Source organism: Heteronotia binoei, chromosome 15 (assembly GCF_032191835.1).
Source record: "Heteronotia binoei isolate CCM8104 ecotype False Entrance Well chromosome 15, APGP_CSIRO_Hbin_v1, whole genome shotgun sequence".
Lineage (NCBI taxonomy): Eukaryota > Metazoa > Chordata > Lepidosauria > Squamata > Gekkonidae > Heteronotia > Heteronotia binoei.
This window is the reverse complement of record NC_083237.1, coordinates 11,138,987-11,155,640: the sequence shown is the minus strand read 5'-3', so window position 1 is coordinate 11,155,640 and position 16,654 is coordinate 11,138,987. Positions and strand designations below refer to the sequence as shown.

At 45.1% G+C, this 16,654-nt stretch overlaps 1 protein-coding gene across 1 annotated transcript; it reads left to right on the top strand.

Moving 5' to 3' along the window:
- The first annotated feature begins 15,293 nt into the window (after positions 1-15,293).
- Positions 15,294-16,247, top strand: LOC132583011 (olfactory receptor 6E1-like). The gene has a single exon (XM_060254677.1). It carries the CDS (start codon positions 15,294-15,296, stop codon positions 16,245-16,247), a length of 954 nt encoding a protein of 317 aa, XP_060110660.1.
- The last annotated feature ends 407 nt before the right edge of the window (positions 16,248-16,654 follow it).

The window sequence follows — 16,654 nt, the reverse complement described above, 5'->3', positions numbered from 1 at the left end:
CTAGGCATTGTGATTCCTATTTCCTCTCTTTTTTTCTTTAGAAACATTCATCCTAACACACACACACACACACCAGCAAGTGGGCACACTTAAAAAAATAGGAAAGGTAGTGAAGTTTTAAGAAGGGGATTTTTTGCTTTACATTGTCTGATTGATTGATTAAGATTTATATCCCAACATACCCTGCAAATAGACTCAGAATGCCTTCTGTTTTATCAAACAATTAAACATTCCATAAAACATTGAATCTACAAAACATTAATTCCAAGGAAAAATTTCAATGAATCATTTAAAATACCTAACTGGCAGTTCAGCAGTCAGTTACATTTAAGTGCTCAGTAAGTCCATACCAGAAAAAGGTGGTGGATCATTCCAATTTAATAACTCAGCTGTTACTGGAGACAATAAATGTGAATGATCCATGGAGTAATTCAAGCAGTTGAAGCAATTGACACTGGGTGGGGCATATTCTTTCATGTCTGCTGCCTCAACCTGAATGTCTGGTGAAACAACTCAATTTTATAGACTCTCCTGATCTCATTTGGGAGCATGGTCCACCAGGCCAAGACAGGGTACCAACTAGTGAAAAGAACAGAAGGGGGGATTTGTCTCAGGACCCAGACAGGTTATTGTTTCTTGAATTGTACTATAGAATTTCTGAAATTAGTTTTAAGCATTTCACAAGTTTGGGGGATGCCAGTAAGACTCCACAGAAGAACTTGGGTTGGGAGAAATAGAAGAAGAAGAAGAAGAAGATATTGGATTTATATCCCGCCCTCCACTCCGAAGAGTCTCAGAGCGGCTTACAATCTCCTTTACCTTCCTCCCCCACAACAGACACCCTGTGAGGTGGGTGGGGCTGGAGAGGGCTCTCACAGCAGCTGCCCTTTCAAGGACAACCTCTGCCAGAGCTATGGCTGACCCAAGGCCATTCCAGCAGGTGCAAGTGGAGGAGTGGGGAATCAAACCCGGTTCTCCCAGATAAGAGTCCGCACACTTAACCACTACACCAAACTGGCACCCCTCAGTCGACAAATAGCTAGAGTTTTGTTCAATCTATTTGATATTCTTTCCCCTGCTGAGCATCTCAGGATCAGTCAAGAAATATGCTGCCCTGGATAAGAACATAAGAGAAGTCCCGTTGGATCAGGCCAATGGCCCATCCAGTCCAACACTCTGTCACACAGTGGCCAAAAATCCCTAAGTGCCATCAGGAGGTCCGGCAGTGGGGCCAGGAGTACTAGAAGCCCTCCCACTATGCCCTCCCCCAGTACCAAAAATTATACAGCATCACTACCCCAGACAGACCTTTTCAATGATAAGCTGTTTCTAATAGCCACTGATGGACCTCTGCTCCATATGCGTATCTACTCCCCTCTTGAAGCTGATTATGCTTGTAGCCGCCACCACCTCCCGTGGCAGTGAATTCCATGTGTTTTTTTTTTTTCATTATTAATTCCATGTGTTAATCACCCTTTGAGTGAAGAAGTACTTTCTTTTATCCATTTTAACCTGACTGCTCAGCAATTTCATTCAATGTCCACAAGTTCTCGTATTGTGAGAAAGGGAGAACAGTACTTCTTTCTCTCCCTTCTCTATCCCATGCATAATCTTGTAAACCTCTATCATGTCACCCCTCAGTCGACAATTCTCCAAGCTGAAGAGCCTCAAGCATTTTAGCTTTTCTTCATAGGGAAAGTGTTCCAATCCTTTAATCATTCTAGTTGCCCTTTTCTGCACTTTTTCCAATGCTATAATATCTTTTTTTGCAATGCGGTGACCATAATTGTAAATAGTATTCCAAATGAGACCACACCATCGATTTATACAGGAGCATTATGATACTGGTTGATTTGTTTTCAATTCCCTTCCTAATAATTCCCAGTATGGTGTTGGCCTTTTTTATTACAATTGCACAGTCTCGACATTTTCAGTGAGTTATCTTCCATGTGTTTTGCTTCCTTTTCTGCTTTCAACTTGGTCCACCCTGTTCTACAAGGCATTGCATTTAATAACTCAGCTCTAGAAACAGACTCTTTTAATGATAAATGGGATATGAGAGATGGATTTGATATAACAAACGTGGTCACATTCCCAAACAAGTCATTCCTCAGGGTAAAAATTGGACGGGTAAATCCAATGCAGCTGAAGGAGAAAAATTCATCATTCATGAGAATATGATTGTATGGCAAACCATTTTTAATGAGATATATATTTCTGTTTTCTAAGGTCCTTCTCCACTCTCTGGGTTGTTAACTGAGGGCCCCTGGCTTTTTTCCCTTGCCGTTTAAGTTAATAAACTTACGTATTAATAAACTTACGTATGGAAAGCAACTGAGAATCCTTCTCATAGAGCAGATTATTGGGGTGTGGGGAGTTCAGGCAAAGAATGAATTATGCCATGAATCTTTCAAGCATAGATTCACTTTGGCAGGAGTCGTTTTGTAGAAAAATAGGTGGTGGAGCTCATTAGCACAATTCATTAACATATGCCACCCCCTCCGCCTCACCAGCCAACAGCAACTCAATGCAAGAAAGGAGAGCCCCAGGTGAGGGAGGCCTGCTTGGGCTGGCTAGAAATCCAGCCAGCCCAACCAGGCCTCGCTCACCTGGGGTTCTCCTTGGATGCCCCCCCAGTCAAAAGGTCAGCAAGCCACCTGCTCCCCAAATCACATAAGAAGTGGAGAAAGGGTGGTGTGGGCTTCTCCAGGGGTTAATGAGGGCTGCTGGGGGTGTGGCAAAGCCCCTGGTGACTGGCTGGCTGCCCACTCTCCTAAACCAGGGATTGTTATGCAGCTGCACCTACTATTCAATAGACAGGGTAGGTGGGGAGGAAGAGGGGGAACTGTCAGAAAGCTTCAGGGGCTGCAGTCCTGTGAGCTCCTACTGAATCTGAGGCCTGCACTTTGGTAGGTAGAAAGGCTAGGTGTGAATTACTTCACAACCCTACAAAGTCACCATTTGTCACACTGAACTGGATGCCCCTTTCTTTAGATCCTTCTTACCGTTCCATTATAACCTTGCCTTTAAAACAAAGTCTACTGGCAAGATCCGTTTTTAGCTTTTTTTAAAAAAAGCTTTTCAGAGAGGTGGCTTAGAACATAAGAACATAAGAGAAGTCATGTTGGATCAGGCCAATGACCCATCCAGTCCAACACTCTGTGTCACGTAAGAACAGAAGAGAAGCCCTGTTGGATCAGGCCAATGGCCCATCCAGTCCAACACTCTGTGTCACATAAGAGAAGCCATGTTGGATCAGGCCAGTGACCCATCCAGTTCAACACTCTGTGTCACATAAGAACATAAGAGAAGCCATGTTGGATCAGGCCAATGGCCCATCCAGTCCAACACTCTGTATCACACAGTGGCTAAAATACACACAGAGAGAGACTGTGGCTAATAGCCACTGATAGACCTCTGCTCCAGTTTGGTGTAGTGGTTAAGTGTGCGGACTCTTATCTGGGAGAACCGGGTTTGATTCCCCGCTCCTCCACTTGCACCTGCTAGCATGGCCTTGGGTCAGCCATAGCTCTGGCAGAGGTTGTCCTTGAAAGGGCAGCTGCTGTGAGAGCCCTCTCTTCGGAGTGGAGGGCGGGATATAAATCCAATATCGTCTTCTTCTTCTGCTCCATATTTTTATCCAATCCCCTCTTAAAGCTGGCTATGCTTGTAGCCACCACCTCCTGTGGCAGTGAATTCCACATGTTAAACACCCTTTGGGTGAAGAAGGACTTCCTTTTATCCATTTTAACCTGACTGCTCAGCAATTTCATTGAATGCCCACGAGTTCTTGTATTGTGAGAAAGGGAGAAAAGGACTCTACTTTCTCCATCCCATGCTTGTTTTGCCTGCCTCTGCATCCTGACCCTGGCATCCCTTGGAGGTGTCCCTTCCAAGCACTTGCCTGCATCAGCCCTCCTAAGTTTCCAAGATCTGATAAGATCATATCACTTTCCTGGGTGAAATTTGATTAAATGTGGATAGTACTTGACAGTAGGGATTTGTCATCTCTCACAATGATGATGATGATGATGATGATGACGACGACGACGATGACAACGACAACAGCAATTATATTGGATTTATATCCCACCCTCCATTCTGAATCTTAGAGTGTAAGAGTGGCTCACAATCTCCTTTACCTTCCTCCCCCACAACAGACACCCAGAGAGGTGGGTAGAGCTGAGAGAGCTCTCACAAGAAGCTTCCCTTCCAAGGACCACTCCGCAAAAGCTATGGTTGACCCAAGGCCATTCCAGCAGCTGCAAGTGGAGGAGTGGGGAATTAAATCCAGTTCTCCCAGAAAATCATCTCAGATAAGAGTCCACACACTTAACCACTATACCAAACTTTGTGTCAACCCTTGTGTTATCAGGGAAATAATTATAGACTGAATGATCATACCCAGCACGGTTGGCAGGACCACCATGTAACGTTCTGCTAATCCAGGGCCGCGGTCACACTCACCATTAAATCCATCCCTAACCCATTGCTATTATACCCCGCAGCTTTTTTACAATGAATTTCCTGATCAGACATTCATCCATCCTTCAGTTCTAAGCAGCGTTGGTCCCATAGTTGGTTGATCAGAGGTCTCAACCGGACCTCATTTTTTGAGATGGCGTTCTGCACTCGTGCAAGCGCAGTACTGTGGGATATCGTGCTTGGCTTTTTTAAAAAAGGTGCCAGAAAAGGTGGGCGATCTGCCCCCCCCCCCCAATTTAAACACCCGGCCAGGGAGGGGAAGCCCAGGAGTTCTCTTTGATGTCTCTCTGCCTGGCGGGGAGACAGCAAAGGTTGGTGATCTTACTCTCCCCCCTCATTTAAACACTCTGCCATGGTGTTTAAATGAAGGGGGGAGCACGGCAATTCTCTTTGCTGTCTCTCTGCCTGATGGGGAGATGCAAAGGTGGGTCATCTTCCTCCCCCCCCCATTTAAACGGGACAGGGTAAAAGCCGGAATAGGCCGGAACCGGCCAGAATGGGCATCAAACAACGTAGACTTTCACAAAAAATGAACTCCCCGCCAGGGTGTTTAAATGGGGGAGAGCACAGGAACTCTCTTTGCCGTCTCTCCACCTGGCGGGGAGAAGGCAAAGGTGGCCGATCTGCCTCCTCCCCATTTAGGAAAGGTCCCCTGTGCAAGCACCAATCGTTTTCAACTCTGGGGTGATGCTGCTTTCACAAAGTTTTCACAGCAGACTTTTTACGGGGTGGTTTGCCATTGCCTTCCCCAGTCATCTACACTTCCCCCCCCCCTCAGCAAGCTGGGTACATATTTTACCGACCTTGGAAGGTTGGAAGTCTGAGTCAACAATTGCTGGCGCAATGATACCATTTGGAGTGGGCTCTCGCAGGGAAGTGGATGTGCGCTTGCGACGAGTCGGCTACAATGGAACGTTCAAACATAGAAAGTATGCGCGGGAGTCGTCGGAAGCATTCTTATTCCGGATTTAATGTACTATCAAAAAAGGCCGTGCCTCAGTCGTGGCAGTTTGGGACACGAACGAACCAATGACCATTGCCAGATGCTGATGTTTGGACAACCGCATAAAATCCGACATGCATCTGGCTTTCATCCATGCCCATCTCGTCAGTTTATGTACGTCTGACCTCAGCCCAAGTGATCTAGTTCTTCAAATGATTATCACATTTCAAAATACATAATTTGTGAAGAGTTTCTTTCAGCTCCATAACTGTTCAAGCTTTTTAAGTGTTAGCCCCTCAACGGTGTTAATGTTAAACTCCTCTATACTCTTTTTTTTTTTTTTTAGATCGGCTAAGTATTATCCTGTGCATCAGATTTTTGAGGAAGGAGAATAAAGCTACTTTTTTGGGGCTATCTGTTTCGTTAAGGACTTTCTCTTAAGCTTTTTAATTGTTTTTATGGAAAAGTAACATTTTTTATAGAATTGGGAGCATTACTTTGTTTGTTATTTATCTGAAATGCCATAGCATAGAGATGAATCAATTTTTTATGCTTTAGCAATAGATAGGAGAGCCAGTTTGGTGTAGTGGTTAAGTGTGTGGACTCTTATCTGGGAGAACCAGGTTTGATTCCCCACTCCTCCACTTGCACCTGCTAGCATGGCCTTGGGTCAGCTATAGCTCTGGCAGAGGTTGTCCTTGAAAGGGCAGCTGCTGTGAGAGCCCTCTCCAGCCCCACCCACCTCACAGGGTGTCAGTTGTGGGGGTGGAAGGTAAAGGAGATTGTGAGCTGCTCTGAGACTCTTCGGAGTGGAGGGCAGGATATAAATCCAATATCATCCTCATCTTCTTCTTCGTCTAGATCCGATGATTAAAAAACTGTTAAAAATGGCTGAGTTTTGTGTATGTCTGCAATGTGTGCGCACACTCGCATGCAGAAGTCACCCCAGTAAATATCAGTTTAAGAATATGCAGTGCCCCTTTACCTCCTGACTTCTCCTCCCTTAAGAAAAAAATGAAAATTAAAACTTGTTGAGGAAAGATTTACACAGTAGAATAATTCCCTAAACCTAGAAATTGGACCCCTGGGGATCTATAACAGGCAGATCAGTATATATACATTCTGATTCTGTACTGATTCAGAGAGAAGATATTTGGGTAGATGTACAAATGACTACCTAAAACCATTTACATGGGATGCAGCCACAATATTTAAGATGCTGAATGATTTCCAAGGTGAGTGTCAAGCTGTTCTAGTTTAGAGGAACCTTTTGGTTCCAGTGGAACTGGTTTGAGTCAATGTTCAGCTTAATCTACCATGAAGAACAGCTAGTTTCTTGTCCAGTAGCACCTTTGAGATCAACAAATGTATACCTTGAAAATTTTGTTCAACTCCAAAGAGCTACTGGACTTGAATCTATCTATTCCACAACAGACCAAAATGGCTACCCTCTGAAATGACCTACCATGGAGAAGGATGAAGGACTGACCCAGACTGACTCCAAAAAATCAGAAGACCAAAAGAAGTAGAAAGTTTGATATTGTTCGATGGCAAGAAGAAGAAGCTTTTCCAAACATTAAACTGACTGGAAAACAGTGTTGGAGAGAGTCTGGTGTCATTTATAGGACTATGTAGCTCTGTAGTTAAAAATAGATCTATCTACATGAAGATATGAGCATATGAAGCTGCCTTATACTGAATCAGATTCCCGGTCCATCAAAGTCAGTATTGTCTACTCAGACTGGCAGCGGCTCTCCAGGGTCTCAAGCTGAGGTTTTTCATGCCTACTTGCCTGGACCCTTTTTAGTTGGAGATGCTAGGGATTGAACCTGGGACCTTCTGCTTATCAAGCAGATGCTCTACCATTGAGCCACAGTTCCTCCCTAAGATACCACATGAATTCACATATTTCTCAAGAGCCCAGGTTTTTTTGTTTTTTTACTTCAGAACAACTTGTCCAAATATTTTACACATGTGGAAATGTCGGAATTTTAAGTAAGGTCAGCAACATCCTTTTCACTTAACAGGGCCAGTTTGGTGTAGTGGTTAAGTGTGCTGATTCTTATCTGGGAGAACTGTGTTTGATTCCCCACTCCTTTACATGCAACTGCTGGAGTGACCTTGGGTCAGTCATAACCCTGTCAGAGCTGTTCTCTCAAAAGCAGTTCTCTCAGAGCTATCTCAGCCCCGCAAGATGTCTGTTGTGGGGAAAGGAAGAGAAAGGAGATTGTAAGCCGCTCTGAGACTCCTTCAGGTAGTGAAGGGTGGGGTATCATTCCAATCTCCTCTTCTCTCTCTTCTTATGCAGCACTGACTCCTCAGTTGCAGAGTATGTTTCCTGACTGTAGAAAGACTCAAGCTCCACTCCTGGCATCTCCGATTAAAGGATCTTGCAGGACTGGGGGGAAATCAAACACTTGGAAGGTAGCAAAAAAATGGATTGATGGTCTGACTTATTGTCAGGAACCAAGTTACTGAGCTTAGCTCTTGTCCACCATTTCACATGCTACTGCATGAGTGGTCGTGGGGCCCATAAGGTTGTAGCTGCCTGCAATAGCTTATGATGAGTGGGAGAGAGAGAGAGAGTGGGAAGTGATGGTGGTGGTAAGAATAATTTTAAGATTCTCATCCTCGCTGTTTAAGACCTAGAAAATCCCCATTTATTTTTCTTTGATTCAGTTGTGGAACCCGCAGCCATAGGATGTTGGTACTGGCTGCCAACTTGGAGATTGTAAAAGGGGAGTGGGCATAGTCATGGAACACAGGTCTATCAGTGGCTACTAGGCATAATGGATACCTATTCCCTCCAATACCAGAGGCTGCATGCCTCTATGTACTGGTTGCTCAGGAGCACGACTGGGATAATACTGTTGCAGTCACCCTGCATGCAGGCTTCCGACAAGCAGCTGTTTGGCCACTGTGTGAACAAAATACTGGACCTGATGGGCCTTTTGTCAGATTCAGTGTAGGACTTCTCAGGGCCATAGCTTGCAGGGGGAGCACTGGGGGTGGTGCCCCCTATAGAATCTGAAGCATCCCACTCAATCTTCCCCAGTCTTCCATGGCTCTCCTTCACCCTCTCCTCACTAGACTTTGATCTTGGTTCAGCTCTGTCCCTGAACTTACATTCCACACTACACTCAAATTCACCCTGTTTTTGCCTCTCTCTTTTTTCCCCATTTCCAGATTACATTAAGTTCACCCCTGGTTTTATCTCAGGTGCTCTTTGTTGTTGGGTTTTGTTTTTTTCATTTCCACATTACACTGAATTCGCCCCAGTTTCATTCCACAATTGTCCTGGAATATATGGATGCTGTTTTGTCCAGGATTTTCCTGGGACATACAACATCTGGATCAAGGCGGCTCGGCAGTACTGCTCCTATAAGACCTGTCGGCTGCATTCGATACAGTTGACCACCATTTTGCTGACATGGGGATACAGGGGTCAGCCTTACAGTGGCTCTCCTCCTCCCTCCAAGGTTGGGGACAAAGGGTGGTGATTGGGGAAACGTTGTCCCAGAGACATCCACTTATTTGTGGAGTGCCCCAGGGGGCAGTTCTTTCCCCAATGTTGTTTAATATCTATATGCGCTCCCTTGCTCAGATGGTCAGGAGGTATGGGCTGGGTTGTCATCAGTATGCAGATGACACCCAGCTCTATCTATTGATGGGTGGCCGGTGCGGCTGCGTCCCGGAGAATCTGGACCTGGAGCTGCAAGCAGTGGTATCATGGGTCAGACTGAGCCAGCTACAGCTGAATCCAACAAAGATGGCGGTTCTCTAAGTCGGAGCAGGCCAGGAAGGATGATCCCTCTACCAGCCTTCGATAGGACACCATTGACGCCAGCGTCGAAGGTTAAGAGCTTGGGAGTGCTTCTGGAGTCCTCCTTAACTATGGAGGCCCAAGCAGCAGCCACTGCCAGAGCCGCTTTTTTCACCTTTGGCGAACACGGCAGTTGATCTCCTACCTTGAGCGAGGCAACTTAGCAATGGTGAGCCATGCCTCAGTCACCTCAATAATTGATTACTGTAATAATCTCTACATGAGGCTGCCCTTGACTCAGATTCGGAAGCTGCAGCTGGTGCAGAATGCTGCAGCCAGGCTACTAATGGGGCTTCCTCGTCAGGAGCACATTCAGCCTGTGCTGAGAGCGCTGCACTGGCTGCCTGTTGTGTACCAAATCCGTTTCAAGGTCCTGGTATTAACCTTCAAAGCCCTATATGGCCTAGGACCTACCTATCTGCAGGACCGCCTTGCCCCACATGTTCCCCAGAGAGCACTGCGATCAAGCTCTTAAAATCTTCTGGCTGTCCCTGGGCTAAAAGAGGCTAGGCTTAATTCCACCAGAGCAAGAGCCTTCTCGGTTGCGGCCCCAATACTTTGGAACACCCTCCCAGAAGCCATCAGGGTCCTGCGGGATTTATCGCAGTTCTGCAGGGCCTGCAAGACTAAACTGTTTCGGATGGCATATAGCATCTAATGGGAGAGGGCTGCCCCCGCATCTGGATCTGTTGCACTTTAGTACTAACTGCCTAGGATCTGTGCACGTGAGAAGGAAGACATTACATGATCCGCCTGAAGTAGCACCATTGCCATTTATCTGACTGTTTTACTGTTCTATTGTTTCAATATTGCTTTTGTTTACTATTTTACGTTGTTAGCCACCTTGGGTCTGTATAGAATGGGCAGGATATGAATCGAACATAAATAACGTTTATTTATGTTGCACTTTTTAAAATGTGTTTAATGTTTTAATTTCTTAACTATGTAAATTGCTATTATATTTAAAATTTGAATTCTATGTTAGAATCCTTGTATTGTAAGCCGCCCTGAGCCCGCTTCGGTGGGGTAGGGCGGGATATAAATCAAATAAATAAACAATTTTTTAAAAAAAATAAACGAGGGCAAGTCAAACCCAGAGAAAGCTCAGAGAAAACCTAGGTGGAGGTCCAGGTGTGGAAGGGACTCTTATGTTCTTGTGATTTTCTATGTGTGTGCCATTTTTTGGTTCCTCACACTAAGCTTTCCTTATAGAATAAATGCCTTTTTTTTTACATCAATAAATGTCCATTATAGATTTCATGTATAACTTCAGATAAATTATGTACATTGTGTAGATAACAGAAAAAGCCTGGGGTAAGCCCTGGTCCCTTACACAACCTGCTTTATAGAACATGAAGCAGCGCTCCAACAAGGTGACCAGAAATTATCATGGTATATATTTTTAGAATACTTTTCCCCTTGAAAGAACTGTCTCTTTTAGTAATTGAATAATGAGTAATAACATATAACTATGAAAAAAAAAGGGTTGGAACACAGGATTGTCACCAGAAGGAGGCTTTTTTTTTTTAATATAGCAGTTAGGGTTGCCAAGTCCAATTCAAGAAATATCTGGGGGCTTTGGGGGTGGAGCCAGGAGACTTTGGGGGTGGAGCCAAGATCAAGGCCGTGACAAGCATAAATGAACTCCAAAGGGAGTTCTGGCCATCACATTGAAAAGGGACGGCACACCTTTTCAATTCCTTCCTTCCATAGGAAATGATGAAGGATAGGGGCACTTTCTTTTGGGGCTCATAGAATTGGACCCCCTGGTCCAATCTTTTTGAAACTTGGGGGGTATTTTGGGGAGAGGCACTAGATGCTATACTGAAAATTTGGTGCCTCTACCCCAAAAAACAGCCCCCCCCCAGAGCCCCAGATACCCGCAGATCTATTCTCCATGATTTTCTATGGGAATAAATCTCCATAGGGAACAATAGAGTTCCCAGCAGACATTTCCCTCCCCTCCCCCCGCTTTCTGATGACCCTGAAGCGAGGGGAGGGTCTCCAAACCGGGGGACCCCCTGCTCCCACCTGGGGATTGGCAACCCTAATAGCAGTTTCCTTTTGTTGTTGCCATCATTGTTGCTTTGGGTAAGAAGGAGTCTCTCAGCTCAAATAAAATTGAACTTAATATGTTTCAATGGATGCTTATTAACATATAACATGTTAACCTTTGCCAGAATTTATAAGAGTCACTCCAGTTAATAATTTTAAATATAGAAAAGAAGGGACCCAGCATAGAGGAAATCCCATTTTCCTCTCCCCCTGCCAGGCCAAGACTCCTTGTTGTACATCCTCTCGCCTGCTAATGTAAGTGTTTGGAAGAGAAACGAGAGGCACAGGTAGGAAAGGCCTCCCACCTCCCTGTTGCAGAAGGGATACGTATCACAGTTTTGATTATATTGACATATATATTATATTGCTGCCAGGCCCTAGGGAGTACTCCCTCCAGGGCAGGGGGTAAGGGAAGCAGAGGTAGACTGGGAGGTCAAAACAGACTTCCCTGAACTCTGTGTGTGCATATTTGTTTCATTTATTTCCCTTCAAACCTGGGGTTCTTCTCAGATTTGCATAAAGACTTGTCTTGCCAGTTCATGGCTCCTGTCTCTGGATTTATGTATCCACAGATGGATCCATTTAGAGAATTAGGCATACTGATTTTGTTTGTCTTGGTTTGATACAAAGTTATGATTCTGAAAACTTAAATTATATATAAGTTTTGTAAAACTCAGTCTAACAAAGAGGACAAAAGGAATTTAACGCAAACTACATGCTTGGTTTTCTAGCTCCCGGCTCCCTTTCTGCACACTTCCTGTACACTTTCTGCTCCGGTCCCACTAGGCTTCCCAATCCCCAGGTCAAAGGGGGATCCCCCGGTTTTACAGGCTTTCCCCCTCCCCCAGCCAGTTGGCCGGCGGGGGAAGCCCCACCCCCCTTAAACTTAAATTATATATAAGTTTTGTAAAACTCAGTCTAACAAAGAGGACAAAAGGAATTTAACGCAAACTACATGCTTGGTTTTCTAGCTCCCGGCTCCCTTTCTGCACACTTCCTGTACACTTTCTGCTCCGGTCCCACTAGGCTTCCCAATCCCCAGGTCAAAGGGGGATCCCCCGGTTTTACAGGCTTTCCCCCTCCCCCAGCCAGTTGGCCGGCGGGGGAAGCCCCATCCCCCACAGCCAGTATGCACCTCCATGAACGATTCCCATAGGGAATGATGGGGAATTGATCTGTGGGTATCGGGGGCTCTGCGGGGGGGCTGTTTTTTGAGATAGAGGCACCAAATTTTCAGTATAGCATCTAGTGCCTCTCCCCAAAATACCTCCCAAGTTTCAAAAGGATTGGACCAGGGGGTCCAATTCTATAAGCCCCAAAAGAAGGTGCCCCTATCCTTCATTATTTCCTATGGAAGGAAGGCATTTAAAAAGATGTGCAGTCCCTTTAAATGTGATGGCCAGAACTCCCTTGAAGTTCAATTATGCTTGTCACACCCTTGCTCTTGGCTCCACCCCAATATCTCCTGGCTCCACCCCCAAAGTCCCCAGATATTTCTTGAATTGGACTTGGCAACCCTAGGTCCCACCAAGATACTGGTGGTGGCAGTGGCTGTGCTGAATATCAAAGGAGAAATCATGCAGGATGAACATCCTCTCTGAGCAGTCCGTCAACCAGCTGATGGACATATCAAAGCATTAGCAGTCAGCTGGGACCAGCATGAATGTGTAGGAATGCTCCAGACCTTCCTTCACAGTGTCACCAGCCTGCTCAGAAAAGGGAATTTTGGAGAGGGTTCCCTAGAAACCTACAAAATAAAGTGTGAAACCTTGCAATAATATCAGCCCCCCACTCTTGTTAGCTAAGTTGTTGTACCTGTACAAAACCAGACATTATTAATCCATATCTTCATTTCTTCCTTTCTAGATTTGTGTGTGTGTGTGTGTGACAAATCTCCAGATTCAATACCTTGTCCAATTGCGTAGATGTTTTTATCATAAGAACATAAAAGAAGCCATGTTGGATCAGGCCAGCGGCCCGTTCAGTCCAACACCCTGTGTCACACAGTGGCCCCCCCCAAAAAAGCCAGGTTCAGGAGGATAAAAGAACCAATAGTGGATGGTTTGGTTAATGTATAGCAGCTAAAATATTGAGTCATGGGGCTTCTCAAAAAAGTAACAAATACTTTATAGTTTTTAAGATACTGTTGGGATTATTGTTTTAGCAACGTGTACTTGACATTGTAAATAGCATCGTTATATCCCAGCATTAAAAAGGGGCTTCCTGGGTGTTCTAAGCAGAAGGCTCTTGATAATAAGTTCACTCCTTAACATTTAGGGAAAAGATTCTAGGTAGGCATTACAAGGACACACTGCTCTGGGCAAAGCTAACTGAATGACAGAACTGCATGTGTGCTTGACATGGGATGAAGGAAATATGTAACTTTTGGAATGGAGATGCTTGACCAAATGCGCTTGTCTCTTATTAATGGACGTGTCCTTCAGTGCTTTAAATCAAGGAGAGTCACTAGCCAGGTCGCGTTGTCCATCCCACCTAGTTTGGGATTTTCGAGTGAGTTCTTCTTTAATCACCCGTGAAATCAGAGAGTAGCTGTGTTCGTCTGCAGTAAAACAGCCAGAATCGAGTCTTGTAGCATATGAAGAGTCAGGGCTTTTTTGTAGCAGGAACTCCTTTGCATATTAGGCCACACACCCTTGAAGTAGCCAGTCCTCCAAGAGCTTGGAATTCTAGCAAGGGCTCCTTTGCATATTAGGCCACACACCCCTGAAGTAGCCAATCCTCCAAGAGCTTGGAATTCTAGCAGGGGTTCCTTTGCATATTAGGCCACACACCCCTGAAGTAGCCAATCCTCCAAGAGCCAGCTATTTATTTATTTATTTTATTCGATTTTTAGCCTGCCCTTCCCATAGGACAGGCTCGGGGCGGGTTACATCATAAAAACAATCGACAATAAAAGACCAATTTAAATATATAACATCTAAAATGACAAAATGACTAAAATGGCAGGTTCTGCCTCACAGACATGACCTGTTGTTCAGGTCCAGTAGATCTTGTAGCACTGGGATGGAACGCAGTGGGAAGGCCAGTAACAAGTGATGTTCACGGCCTCAGCTGAAAGCCTGGCAAAAGAGCTCTGTTTTATATTTGGGCTGCTGCGAAACCCACCACTTAGGGTTGCCAAGTTCAATTCAAGAAATATCTGGGGACTTTGGGGGTGGAGCCAGGAGACATTAGGGGTGGAGCCAAGATCAAGGCTGTGACAAGCATCATTGAACTCCAAAGGGAGTTCTGGCCATCACATTTAAAGGGACGGCACACCTTTTCAATTCCTTCCTTCCATAGGAAATAATGAAGGATAGGGGCACCTTCTTTTAGGGCTCATAGAATTGGACCCCCTGGTCCAATCTTTTTTTAAACTTGGGGGGGTATTTTGGGGAGAGGCACTAGATGCTATACTGAAAATTTGGTGCCTCTGCCTCAAAAAAACAGCCCCCCCCCCCCGAGCCCCAGATACCCGCAGATCAATTCTCCATGATTTTCTATGGGAATAAATCTCCACATGGAATAATAGAGTTCCCAGCAGACATTTCCCTCCCCTCTCCCCGCTTTCTGATGACCCTGAAGCAGGGGAGGGTCTCCAAACCGGGGGATCCTCTGCCCCCACCTGGGGATTGGCAACCCTACCACCACTTGCCCCCTTACAGGGCCTACTGTAAGCTCCTGCAGGATTGGCTACATCAGGGGTGTGTTATCTACTATGCAAAGGAGTTCCTGCTACAAAAAAAAGCCCTGATAAGAAACAAGATAATCTTTTTTTAGGGGGGGGGGAATGGTGTTAAGCTTTCAAGTGTTAAATCTTCCCTCCTCCCCGCCCCCCCAACCCTGTTGGTGTCAAACAAGCCATGGGACTCAAATCTCTCTATTTTACACCAAGGTTACACACAGGTTGGGATTTATTGACTAACAATTACACCTGCTAATCCCAATAATTTTCTTCCCCTTTTTACTCCCTAATCTAGAGCAGACATGGAATACAACCAAACCACAATAAGCGAGTTCATACTTCAGGGATTCACTGACGTTCTCGCACTGCGACTGGTGTTGTTCACTGTCCTGTTCTTCTCCTACCTTCTGACAATCACTGGGAACGCTGCCATTATCACCATTTCTCATATCGATCGCCGACTACACACCCCAATGTATTTTTTCCTTTGGAACTTCTCTCTCTTAGAAATTGGCTTCACCACTGCTATCGTTCCCCAAACTTTGACCCAGCTGGCAACGGGAAATAAAAATATTTCCTATTCTGGGTGCATGTTACAGTCTTTCTTGTACTTCCAACTAGGCACCTCCGAGTTCTTCCTCTTAGCCATTATGTCATTTGATCGCTATGTGGCCATTTGCAATCCCTTGCACTATCCAACCATCATGAACAATCGCATTTGTACTCTTCTGATTCTGTTTTCTTGGCTGGGCAGTTTTCTCCTAATTATTGGGCCGTCCCTACTTTTCCTCCAGGTTCCAATGTGTGGTTCAAATATCCTTAACCATTTCTTCTGTGACAACGCACCTTTGATTAAAATCCTTTGCGGCGACACACAACTACTAAGGTTTCTTGGATTTGTTACAGCTGTGTTTTCTGTACTGGGCAGCTTGAGCATTACGGTGGTCTCCTACGTCAATATCATCAAAAGTGTTTTACGCATCCCTTCTGCATCAGGGAGGCAGAAGACCTTTTCTACCTGTGCCTCTCACTTCATCGTGGTGTCCATCACCTATGGGAGTTGTATATTCCTATATATCAAACCAACTCAGAACAGTAAATTAGAGCTTAGCAAAATGGTGGCCATTCTCAACACCATGGTATCCCCTTTGCTCAACCCCTTCATATACTGCTTGAGGAACAAACAGGTCCAGGAGGCCTGGAGAGATGCCTTGGTAAGATTCACTGCCATGGTTAAAGGGACAGGAAATCCCTGATAAGACAAAGAAGTGAAGGAAGATATGCTACGCCAGGGCAAAATGGATATGGAAAATGGCGGTATCTTTGACTTTGCTGAAACTCTGCCTGAACAAATGAAAATGTCGGGCTGGATCCTAACTAAATTTGTCACGGATTGAAGCCATTTCAATTCACGTGATGAAACTTCCCTGCCTCTCCCTCCCTCTGCAGCCCACTGTTTCCCCCAAAGTGCTTCTTCTATGGGAAATGAGCAGGCTGCAGTGGCAATGCGGAAACAGAAAAGTTTGATTCCCAACAATGCAAAAGCCTTCCAATGGCTGAAATTGAATTTTGGGTCTTACTCATTGTATTCTAGCTTGCATTACTATTCATTGTTGGCTTGTTGCCGGAGTACAGTGGTTTTCAAATCCCCTTGCTGGACAGA

Excerpts from the sequence above, each read along its gene's own strand:
- LOC132583011 (XM_060254677.1), top strand. The coding sequence starts at position 15,294 with ATGGAATACAACCAAACCACAATAAGCGAGTTCATACTTCAGGGATTC.